General features: G+C 61.1%; 1 protein-coding gene across 3 annotated transcripts in view; it reads left to right on the plus strand.

The window, feature by feature from the left end:
* CTTN (cortactin) overlaps positions 1-9,656 on the plus strand; it is a 32,629-nt gene extending 22,973 nt beyond the window's left edge. For 2 of the 3 annotated variants that reach the window (XM_024133258.3, XM_028478571.2), the window contains 6 exons: positions 751-820; positions 2,911-3,050; positions 5,783-5,872; positions 7,789-7,930; positions 8,742-8,813; positions 9,312-9,656. In XM_024133258.3, the coding sequence (XP_023989026.1) occupies positions 751-820; positions 2,911-3,050; positions 5,783-5,872; positions 7,789-7,930; positions 8,742-8,813; positions 9,312-9,448 (651 nt within the window). In that variant the 3' untranslated portion in view covers positions 9,449-9,656. The remainder of the gene's footprint in view (positions 1-750; positions 821-2,910; positions 3,051-5,782; positions 5,873-7,788; positions 7,931-8,741; positions 8,814-9,311) is intronic. The other variant, XM_024133260.3, reaches the window with a different exon arrangement.
* Positions 9,657-11,361: the final 1,705 nt, after the last annotated feature.

An 11,361-nucleotide genomic window follows, 5' to 3' on the forward strand; every position in this document is an offset into this window, starting at 1 on the left:
GGACGGTCGTCGCTGTCCTTCCAGTCTCACGGAGCTGGGTCCCCGCAGAACCAAACTAGAGTCGCGCGCGCTGGGAGAGGTGGACGATCGGGCGGCCTTTGTACGTCCCAGGGTCCTCTCCCAGCGCAGCAGAGGCTTCTGGGCTCCCCTGCAAATTCTGTCTGTGGCGAGAGCTTGGGAGGCACACGTGCTTGGTTTATGGTCGTGAAATGGAGGCACGTGGTAAGGTTTTTGGTGTTTCTAGTTTTTTGAGCAGTTTGCTCAAATTTGAGAGGAAGGTGCAGAGATTTCCCCTATACGCCCTACCTCTCCTCCCCCACCCAGTGGTCCATTTGTTACGATCTGTGAACGTACGTTGAGGCTACATCATAGGCACCCAACGCTGAGGTCAACTTTAGGGTTTTCTCCTGGGATCGTACATTCTGTGGGTTTGCACAGGCGTGTAGTGACTCGTGTCTACCACTGTCGATTCTTACACAGTACTTTCACTGCCCTAAACATCCTGGCCCTGCCCATTCACCCCCCGCCCCCCATACGTGTGTTTCTTCTCTGACGCTGACCCATATGGTGACCAGCCAGTGTGTTATCAACACACTTTTCACGGCTCTGTTAATGTGTAGAACAGGTGGATATGAAATCTTTGGGCTTTCTGGTTGGTTCTTTTGGAAGATCTGGGGCAGGCCTTTGTGCAGGGAGAGGAAAGGAAGAAAGAAAAATGCGTTCCTGATCTCCCCTTTCTTGTCTTGGTAGAACGCTTCCACCTTTGAGGACGTTGCCACGGTGGCCTCCACTTATCAGAAGACTGTCCCTGTCGAAGCAGGTAAGTCCTAGCAGACCCCCTGGCGGCACCGTGGTTTTTCCCGGGGGAAATTCCACGCTCTTTGGTGTCCCCAGGACAATGCTCAGGGGGACAGGAGAGTCGGCAGGAGCAGATGAAGCATTAACGGAGACCGTAGTCGATCTGTGTGTTTGGGGGACGGCAGTTGATTACCCGTTTGGTGCTGCTTGTTCCTGCGGAGGTTCAGAGGCACCTCTCAGACACGGGCGTTGCAGCCCTCTGGCGGCGGGGATCTGTTTTGGGGGGCGCTTCCCAGAGCAGGGCTCGGGTAACCGCACGTCCTCAAGGGCCCTGCTCACTGCCAGGGCCCAGGCCCTGGGAGGTTCCTGCGGTACCTGCCGCTCCCCCGGCCGTGGCGTGTCTGCGCAGCGTGTCACCGCGTCTGCATGGGTTAAGGCAGCCCTCTCCTTCCTCACCCGCGGGTGAGGACCCGGCTGCTCGCAGCCTGCCCTTCCGGTGCCTGCTGCGTGCGTGGGCCTCCTGTGGTCCTGGTGTCTGCTGGGGAACCGTTAAACATGGGCCAGCCTGAGAGAATATCGTGTAGTTGGGGGGATTATTACACGTGATAGAAGTGGTCGGTTAAACGCAGCAAGTGGAGATCACCATTTATTTCCTGTGGACGCCCTGTGGGTCAGCAGTCCACACACTCTGGTCTCAGGACACTGGCAGGAATTGCTGAGGCCCCAAAGAACTTTGGTTTACGTGGGTTGTGTTTTCTGATCTTTACTGTGTTAGAATTAAAACAGAGGCGAGAAGAATTTACCATTTTATTAATTCACTTAAACGTTTAAAAGTAGTGAAACTATCACATATTAACGTAATACTTTTTATGAAAAAAAAAACTACATTTTCAAAACCACAAAGTGCAGAAGAGTAGCATTTCTTTAAGTTAAGGTATAGTCAGTGGATTGACGATATTAGTTTTAGATGTACAACCTAGTGACTCAAAAGTTTTAGAGATTATCCTCCGTTTACAGTTATTATACGATATCGGCTAGGTTCCAGGGTAGCGTTGTGTTACGTTTCTGTGGAATCTCCTCCGTGTCGGCCAGCTGAGCTCCCTTAGCTGCTTCTCACTCCTTCAGTCTCTCGTGATACGTTAGGGGGGCGAAGAAAATCTGGGCTCCCCAGATAAGCAGTGGGAAAAGGGAAGAGTATTTTACCGGCCGTTTCCGGTCGTGTTCTCTGTACCCCAGTGCAGCAGGCAGCCGGCCAGTGGTTTTCTTAAAGGTTGGTCTCCCGTGCGCGGCAACGCTTTGTGACGTCACGTCAGGGTCATTGGAGAGCCTTGATCACCGAGTCACGCTGACCTGCCACACGCTGACGCCTCGCGTTGTACAGCGCCCCCCAGGTCACGTTCGTTAACGGCATCAACCTCGTCTCGGGGTCTCTGAGTAAAAGCGGGAAATTGTCATACTCATGGCAGTGGACACGGATTTTCCAAAATTCTGATTTTGCTTGAAAACTTGAGTTTTCCCGCTGACAACGAATTCTGTAGTTGTTTTTTAACAGGATAGGCTCAGCTCGTTCCTTTCGGAGAAGGGGTCTGGCACGTACCCAGACGGCGTAACCGTAGTTTGTCCATTGTCATTTCAGGGAAAATGATGTTCCAGGAAAAATCAGTTAGGCCTGCATCTCAGAGAGTTGCACGTGTTTTCCCTGGAGGCCCCACGGCACGTCCACAGGGGCAGTCGCAGTGGGCTCCGCCCTCCCGTTTTGTCACACGGAATGTTAAAAGGGTTGAGATCTACTCACAATCAGTACTTTTTACTGTTTGATCAAGGGCATTCTTAGGGGAATTTTTTTTTCCCCTTGTGAGTGTCTGGTGGTAAAGAATGCAGTGGTGTTCAGAACGTAAGAGCATTCCGGATGCAGGGCTCTGCCGTCTTCCCGCTGTGGGTGCGGCCCACGCAGCGGCGAAGGCCGTTCCTGGTGGGGGGCTGAGCCGGCTGCCGAGGGGGGCGCATCGCCCTCGGCTGGGGTGCCTGCTTCCCGAGGGACAGGCCGCCCTGGCGTGGGCCCGGTCCGGGGGAGATGGTGGTGCCCTGAGTAAACCTCTCCTTCCTCTGTAGTGAGCAGCAAAACCAGTAACATCCGAGCTAACTTTGAAAACCTGGCGAAGGAGAAGGAACACGAGGACGGGCGGAAGGCAGAGGCGGAGCGGGCGCAGAGGACGGCGAAGGCGCGGGCGGCGGCACGGAGGCAGCTGGACGTGAGTGCGGGCGGCGCCCGGGCTCCCCTCGCGTGCGCAGGGGCCCTGTGTCTGGCTCATTCCTGCGTCTGCTGCAGAAAGTTATCAGTAGAAAGCGTTTTGAGCTCGCGCTGAAGGCTGTGCTCTCAGGAACTTAGCTTTCAGCCGCACAGGCTCTGATCCAGTCTCTCGTCACCAGATACGGGACAGTCGACCCTCCCTGGCTCCAGCCGTGCTGCTCCAGCGCTGGGCGACTGCGGGCCTGTCCTCCCCCGTCAGGCTGGTGGCCCCCATGCCCTTGGCCAAGCCCCCGTCCACACGTCTACCCCGCAGTCTGCTCCCACCCGCCACCCTCGGGAACCCGCTCTCCCCTTGGGTGGCAGGTTGAGGACACAGAAGGAATTCCTGTGAAGAGGGCCCTCGCTGGCTCTTGTAGCTCTTGCTTCTGGAGCTCGGGTCTGCAGGTGGTTCTGTGACCCTTTACAAACTGTCTTTCCGCTGGAGAAGGTGGAAGCGGGGCCTGCGAGGAGCGAGCCAGGAGGGTGCGGCCTTGCTCCTTCCTGAAACTCTTGTAGACGGACGGGCGTCTGATGGCCTGGGTCCCGCCGCGCCACCTGCCAGCCGGGCGGTCTGACGCAGATCAGCGCGCCGTCCCGCGGCCCACGTTCTTGCCCGTGAAGCGGGCGTGGAATCGCCACGACTCGGGTGGCTAGGACGTCGAATCTGAAATAGCGCGTGTGTTGCTTTATAGATTGTAAAGCTCTGTTTAAACCTAAGGACGTTTCCTCCTCAAATCAGTGGTTCGGACTCTGAAGAGCCCGTCAAGGGAGAGTGGGCGGTTGAGGCAGTTAACATGCGACGGGCAGGAAACGCTGGGTGCTGGAGCCGGGAATTAAATAAGCCCTGAGAACGCGTTTTTATCACACGTGGTGAAGTCGGGATGATAGCAAACGTGTATGATTACCGCGTACCGTTCCTTAATTGCCAGAAGCTTTAAAGCTGTCTCTCCTTTAAGTTTTTAGTTAGGCGCTTGTAAGTTTTTCTTCGTTGCGGACACACACGTGCGCACTAGGAGGCGTTTTTTCCGATAACCTGGCCTCGTTTTCACGTAACGCCGTCCTCGTGTTATGGCTCGGCATTGGAGCCCTGCAGTCTGAAAACTGCAGAAGGGGTGGAGGGCTTGAGAAAGAAGGAGGCGCTCGGTCGCTGTTGTCCAGCCCCTTTGCCTTTGAGGTTCCCTCGCCGTCCCTTCCGCTGTGTCGTCCCGCGCTGGGTCCAGCCCCTGCCGGCCTCTCCCCGCCCGCCTGTCCCCCGAGTGACTCCCATCGAGGGGCACGGTACCGCTCGCACCGGAGCCCTCTGGGTCGTGAGGCGCCCTCCTGGGGCAGGACGCGGCCCGCACGCGTCCGAGCGCCCCCTCTGGCAGGCGGGGCGGCCACGGATGCTCGACCCGCACGTTCTCGGGAGCGAGCGTGCCCCCGGGAAGGAATGTCTCTGTTCCCCGCCAGGTCGGGGTGTGGCGGGGTGGAGGGGGCTGTCGCGGATCCTCCTGCCGCTGCGTGGTGGGCCGCACGCCCGGGTCTCCAGAGGCCCACGCTCAGCCCGGCCTAGGCACGGCCCCTTCAGGTAATCATGCTGCCTCGGGGGTTTAACTTGCGGGCGAGCTGCCAGCGCTGTGAGGACTCGTGACCGTCCTGCTGGTGCGGGTCAGGCAGAGCCACGCTGGGGTCCAGGGCTGCGTGGTCCCCGGAGGGGTTGCTTTCCACGGGGCAACCCCGCCGACGCGCGTTAGGCTGGCCCCCGTCAGGTGGCCCGGCAGAGCAGACGGGGAGCGGCTGGGGGCGGAGCGGCTCCGGCTTCCGCCGCGCTCCCGTCGCGTCCCTGGCGAGCGACCTCCCTCCCCGGGCCGTCGGCTTCCTGATCGGTGGCGTGGAGGAAGTCCACCTCGCAGGCGTCAGCACTGGTCTCCCGCGGCCGCGTTGGGTCCCGCCGCGCGCCGTGCCTTAGGACAGCGCACGGTTACCGCCTCCCAGGCTGGAGGCCGGAAGGCCTGGGGGGTGACGGGGCTGCTTCCTTCCTTCTGGAGGCTGCAGAGGGGGATCGCGTCCTTGCCTTTTTCAGCTTCTAGAGCCCGCCTCCCCCACCCCCCCGCCCCCGCCTTGGCTTGTGGCCGCTTCCAAGCTCTGCTTTCACTGTCTTGTCTCCCGCTTGTAAGGACGTGTGATGACACCGGGCCCGCCCGGGTATCCAGGGTCACCTCCTGTCTCGGGTCCTTACCTTGGTCACGTCTGCAGCCTCTTGCCCTGTAAGGTCACACGTTCACAGGACCCTGCGGGTTGGGACGTCAGCATCTGTCCACCGCTGTCCATCCTCTGGCCTCCCCAAGATTCACGTCCGTCCTACGTGCAAAATCCCTTCACTCCGTTAGAAGGTCCCCGGAGGTCTCAATCCGTTACAGCCTCAGCTCGGAGCCCAGGGGGTGGTGTCCGGATCGGGTGTGCGGGGGCGCTGCCGCCTCTGGCTGGTTCCGTCAGCCCGGGGCAGGAGTGCGTGGGCCCCCGGGGCCGTGTCTTGAGAAGACTTGACCGCGTGACCTTGGCTGCAGAGCAACGCGCCCTTGACGTCTCTGCGCCCCGTCTCTGCTCCGTGTTGCTGCTCCTGCTTCCGGCGGCGGCAGCGAGCGCGCCTCACGCTTGGGCGCGACCGCGGGGAGGCCCGGTGACGCGCTGACTGCCGCTGTCTCTGCATTCCAGGAGCAAGCCCGGGCCCAGAAGCCCGCGCCCCCCGCCTCGCCCACGCCCCAGCCGGCCCAGGAGAGGCCGCCTTCGAGCCCCGTCTGCGAGGTTGGTGCTTTTATCCGCTTTGCCCGTGAGTCTCTGACGCCCCAGAGGCGCCCTTCCCAGCTCAGCGCCCCGGGGACGGGGTCCCCCCCTGCGCTGCCCGGTGCCTGGAGGGCAGCGCTCCTGAGCGCGGGGGGGGGGGGCCTCTTGCCGCCTCGGCCTCCCCGCCGGCCTTCTCGCCCGCCCGCCGGCCCCGCTGCGCTCTCCTGCGTCAGCCCCCAGGGGTCAGCCGCTGCGGGTCTTTCCCTCACCCGCTCGCTGCTGCCCTCCACTCGGACCCCCCTCCCTTCCAGGACCCTCGTCCCCGCCCGGCCGCCGCCCCTCGGCTCTCCTCCCCTGGCCCCTCTCGAGCACCGTTCTCCGGAGACTCTGTCCTCGGCCTTTCCTCCTCAGTCTTCAGTCCCCAGGACCTGCTCCTTTGGCCCCTGGGTCACTGAGCCGCCTGCCCCCTCCCCATGGCCGGGTCTCCACAGGCTCTGCGGGCCCCCCTCCCAGAGCAGCTCGGCCCCTGCCGTCCACACCCACGCCCGGCCCAGCCCGAGTCCCCTCTGTCCTGCTGTCCCTTTCTCCCACCTGTCGTCCCTCACCTGGACGTCACCGCTCAGAGCTCACTGGGTCACAGGGGACTGCAACTGGCTCAGCCCGGCTGCGGCCTGAAGGGGCTGAGGGTGTGGGAGCACCGTGGGCGGGCCCGGGCCTCGGGGTGGTCCGTAGTAGGCTCACCCCTCTGCCTGGCAGGTGCGGCCGGTATGGCGGGTGCGGTCTTAGACTCTGTAAGCCCGTGGAAGGGGCACCCCTGTGCAGCCGCCCACGTGGCCCACTGCTGGGTCCCTCACCAGCAGTTGGTCCTTTGAGAAGGCTGGCATGACACGTTGTCCCGGGTGGGGCAGGGAGCCCTGCCCAACCGCGTGACGGGGGAGGGGTGGGCATGGGCGGAGGGGCTGCTGCGGGAAGATAGGAGGTTAGGGCGTTGCTGGTGGCCGTGTGCGGTGTCCCCGCAGCGACCTGCTCGGGGTGACCCCCTGACCACTGAGTGGCTCCGCGCGACCCTGTAGCACCGTCTGGCCCCTCGCCCTCCGGTCTGTTCCCCTCGCCTCCAGGGGCAGTTGCCAGTAGGAGTCAGTCACTCCCTTGTTCAGCCCTGGAGTGGCGCCTGGTGCCCCGCCCAGGTGGAGCCCCGCCCCGTGGCCTCTGGAGTAGCGCTCCCGGCCTGCTGCACCCCTCTGTCACCCTCTGTGGGAAGCCGAGGCCTGACCACTGGCTCTCCCAGGGGCTCTCCGTGTGCGCTTTCCTTTCCTGATCTGCGAGGGTGCCCTCAGGTGGACCCTGGTCAGAAACGCTGGTTGAAGCCGCTGTCGGTGGTGGGTGGTTGGGAACTGGGGTCGCGGTCCAGGTGGCCGTCAGCAGAGCGCCCTTGATGTCCTCTTGCGTGGGACTTGTTGGTCACTCCCTTGCCTCACCTCCACGGAGGGTTCGGTGAGGATGGAACCCGCCACCCGCGGGCTCAGCTGCCCTAGCCGGTGGGATGGGGTGATGCCGCGGAGCTGCCGGCAGAGGCCCGGGAGGGCTGGGCACCCTCGGGGGCTTTGGGAGGCCTCGGAGGGCTGGGACCCAAAGGGGAAACGGGCCAGACCTGCCCCAGGAAAGTGGGGCGCTCGCAGCCAGCAGGTCTTTGGTGACAGCAGGACTCAGGGTGTCGGGGGTGTGAGGACGGGCTTGTGAGGGGGAGCCTGGCCCTCGGCACTGCGGGACCTGTTAGGACCCAGGCGTCCACGGGGTGTGAGCAGGTGACGCCTCCCCGTCCCCGGTCTGTCTCGTCTCAGCCGGGGCTGAGAGTGGTCCGCGTGTCTCTCTTGGCCGTGTGGCCGTGGTCGTGACCCGGCACGGGCCACGGGAACCGTCTCCTTGACTCTCCCCAGGCCGCGGCTCCGCTCCAGGCCGAGCCGAGCTACACCGGTGAGCCTGAGCCGGTGTACAGCACGGAGGCCACCGAGTACCAGGAGACCTATGCCCCGGAGGCCGGCTACGAAAGCACGGAGGCGCCGGGCCACTACCAAGCAGGTACACGGGTCGCCTGCATTCCCCCCCCACCCCCGCTTCTGTCCCGCTGCTGGCCGACCTGCCCCGCCTCGGCCGTGCCTGCGGGGCTCGCCTCCTCTTGCTGCGGGCCCCGGACCCCAGGGGGCTTGGCCTGGCCTCCCGGGGGGTTCCAGGAGTTCCCTGCTTGTGCTGAGGGCACTGAGAGGGGCGGTGGGGGAGGAAGGGGCTTCTGCTGTTGTTGTCTCAGAGTAGAAGCTCGTGAGGTCTTCCAGGTAGCCAGAGTACGTTGAGGTCTCTGAAGAGGGAGATTTCTCCTCACTCTGAAAATTTTGTAGATGGATGAACACTGAAATTGGTCTTTGATTTCTAGAGATGAGGTTTCCTTTAGTGTGTTTGGCAGATTTAACACAAGCCCCTTCTCCCATTTGGAGTGGCATGAAAATCAGCATCAGAAGCTACACCAGGGCAGGGCTCTCACCTTCCCTGAGCGCAGCGTGAGGTGTGGTCAGCTGTCTCCTGCCTGCCATTCGTTTATGCAGATACGACCTTTGCTACAAATAGTGCTCAGTCTTTAAAGTGTGAAAAATGATACCCTCAAAACTGCCAGTGCCTCTATGGAGATCATTACACGTGGATTCGCTCCTTGGAGCCGGGCCCTGCCCTTGGGAGAAGGTGCCCGACGGCCCACGGCACGTCCTCCCGATTCACACTCGGCACCCCTGCAGCGTTCTCTCCTGACCGGCCCCTCCACCCGGGCCTTAGGAAGGGGTGTCTGACGGGAGTGAGAGTGGAGCTCTGCTTCCCTCTCAGACCCCGTTCTGGTTTATTCTAGAGGAGGGGACCTACGGTGAATATGAGAACGACCTTGGAATCACAGCCATCGCCCTCTACGACTACCAGGCTGGTGAGACACCGCCCCGAGGGCCGGAAATGGTGGGGGCGGGGCTTCCAGTGGTTCCTCTCTTCAAAGTCTGACTCTCAGAGCGTTATTTACGATTTTTAAAAAGAATTTATTTTGAAACAATTTCAAGGTTACAGAAAAGTTGCAGATACAGTGCAAGGAATTCCTGTATCTCCCTCAACCACACTTCGTCTGCTCTGGGTTAGGGTTTTGTTCGAAGGGCTCTGCCCTGTCTCTGTGTCCGTCCCTGTGCGTGCAAAGCCACCTTCGTAGGGTAGGGGAGACAGCGAACCCTCCACCCCCGTGGAGCCGCCACCCCCAGGACCCTGCACCCCCAGGACCCTGCACCCCCATGGAACTTCCACCCCCAGAACCCTGCACCCCCATGGAGCCTCAGTGGGAGGCCGCCAGCTCGAGGGGCTGCTGGAGGGCTTTCCTCTGGTGGCTGAGCAGGGAACGCTGAGTGTGACCTCTGCTCTCTCTCTGTGCCCTCCTCCCCAGCGGGCGATGATGAGATCTCCTTCGACCCCGACGACATCATCACCAACATCGAGATGATTGACGATGGCTGGTGGCGCGGGCTGTGCAAGGGCAGGTATGGGCTCTTCCCCGCCAACTACGTGGAGCTGCGGCAGTAGGTAGTTGGCCGTGCCCTCCCCGCAGCTGGCCACGCCTTCGCTGTAGCTGGCCACGCCCTTGCCGTCTGTGGCCACGCCTGCCTTCTGGTGTTTTCTTCAGGGTGCCGAGGGGAGTATGCATACTGCTTTTATGTTTAATACTTTTGCTGATGCTTTTGAAAATGTTTACGCCACAGAACTTGCTAATATATTGTAATCATGCTCCTTGGAGGACTCGGTGATAGTTTTTATGCATTTAAGTTTGTTTTGTTTTTTTGTTTTTTGTTTTTTTTTTTTTTTGCCAAATCAACTGTTGCCTGGAGCCACTTCGGGGACCTTTGTTTGGTCCTGGGTGCATGTTGTCCCTGCCTGCCCCTCGCCCTCCGCTCCAACGAGGTCGGGGCAGGAGTCCCCGCCCAGGGTTTTGGAGGAAGAGGGAGGGCCTGATAGGAAGTTAGAATTGCGGGCAATTGCTAGAAAGTACGGGGGGAGCTGTCCGCTCGGTCGGTCGGAAAAGCCTCTCGCGCTGTGAAATCCCACAGTATTTGCTGGGTTTCGGGAAAGACCCCGCCTTTCTCCGCGGCTCCCTCCTCGTCTTGTCCTCGTTCTCTCGCCTCCCCTGCTGCCCGGCTCCCAGGAGGGCTGCTGGGCCCCTGCCTCCCCCCACCCCCCCACCCCGCTGCAGTGTCACCAGTCCCTTAAAGACTGTCCTCCCGCTGTCCCCAGCCCCGGGCAGCTGGCCTGTGTCCGCCCTGTGGGGAAACAGCCGCTGCTGGGGGAAGGCAGGTCCCTTCCCCGTGGTGAACCGCAGAAACGCTTCCTGTCAAGGAGGCCGTGCTCTTTTTGCCAAAATACCATGTTAAGTGACAGCAAAATTTGATGGATTGACTTGGCTGAGAATGTGAGGTGAACAAGAGGGGGCTCTGTGGCCCGAGACGCCCCCGTGGCCGCTGCGGGGAGCCCGTCCCCCGGGAGGGACCGGGAGGCCCGCCCAGCTCCCGCACGTGGCCGGGGCAGTGTCCTCCCGGGTGACCACGTGGAAATGTCTCTGGTGTTGGGACGCCAGTGACCGTGAGGTACACGTTTTCTTTCCTGAAGTGCATTTGCTTTACCACGATTAGGTCGGGTTTTATATGCAATTCTTGTATCTGCGTTTCTGTAGCACACCTCATAGGGATGATTTTTTTAATTAAATATTCAAAATAAACTTTTTTTGATCCACTTGCTGCTGACTTGGTCTGCGTTTGGTCGCCTCATTCCGCAGTGGGGGACGGCTGTGCTGTCACCACCCAGCGAGCTCTGGTCCAGCTAGCTTCCGTTTTGAAGAGGCACGCTCCTTAAAAGGTGTTTTTTAGGAGATGAAGCGTTTTAACCCTCGAATTATCAATTATTTGTGCAAGGATTCCAAGCAAGACGGAAAATGCTGTGTTTAAAACTCATTTTGGAATTACGGTTCTCAGAATAAATCGCGAGGTGATTGCAGTGTAGCCAAAGGTATCATTTTCCTCTGGGGCGCAGCAGTCCGTGTCCAGGAGGCGGTGGCACTGAGCGGAGGATGGGCACGCTTGGGTGGCGGGGGGAGAGGGGCCGCAGCCGCCGGGTCCGCCGAGAAGCACCGCAGGCCATGGGCGGCAGCGGAGAAGCGTCAGGACTGGCGCACCCAGGCCGCCCCGCTGAGCAGTGGTCCGCGCCCAGGTGTGCAGGTTCCTGCTTCGGCGCCTCCCACGGCGAGGGGTGGGGCGTGCTGCGTGCTAACCGGCTCCCCGGTTTCCAAGGCGGTAGGCGGGGCTCCCTTGAAGGCGGCTCGTCTGGTGGAACAAGAGCTTCGAAGCTGCTGGAAGGTGTGCTCTCCCCAGCCCCCTCTTGAGGACCGTGGCCTGGCGGGCTGCCTAGACCCTCAGGCAGGTGTGGTGGTGACCTTTTGTTTTCAAGCT

This window comes from Physeter macrocephalus, chromosome 18 (genome assembly GCF_002837175.3).
Source record: "Physeter macrocephalus isolate SW-GA chromosome 18, ASM283717v5, whole genome shotgun sequence".
In the NCBI taxonomy this organism is placed as follows: Eukaryota; Metazoa; Chordata; class Mammalia; order Artiodactyla; family Physeteridae; genus Physeter; species Physeter macrocephalus.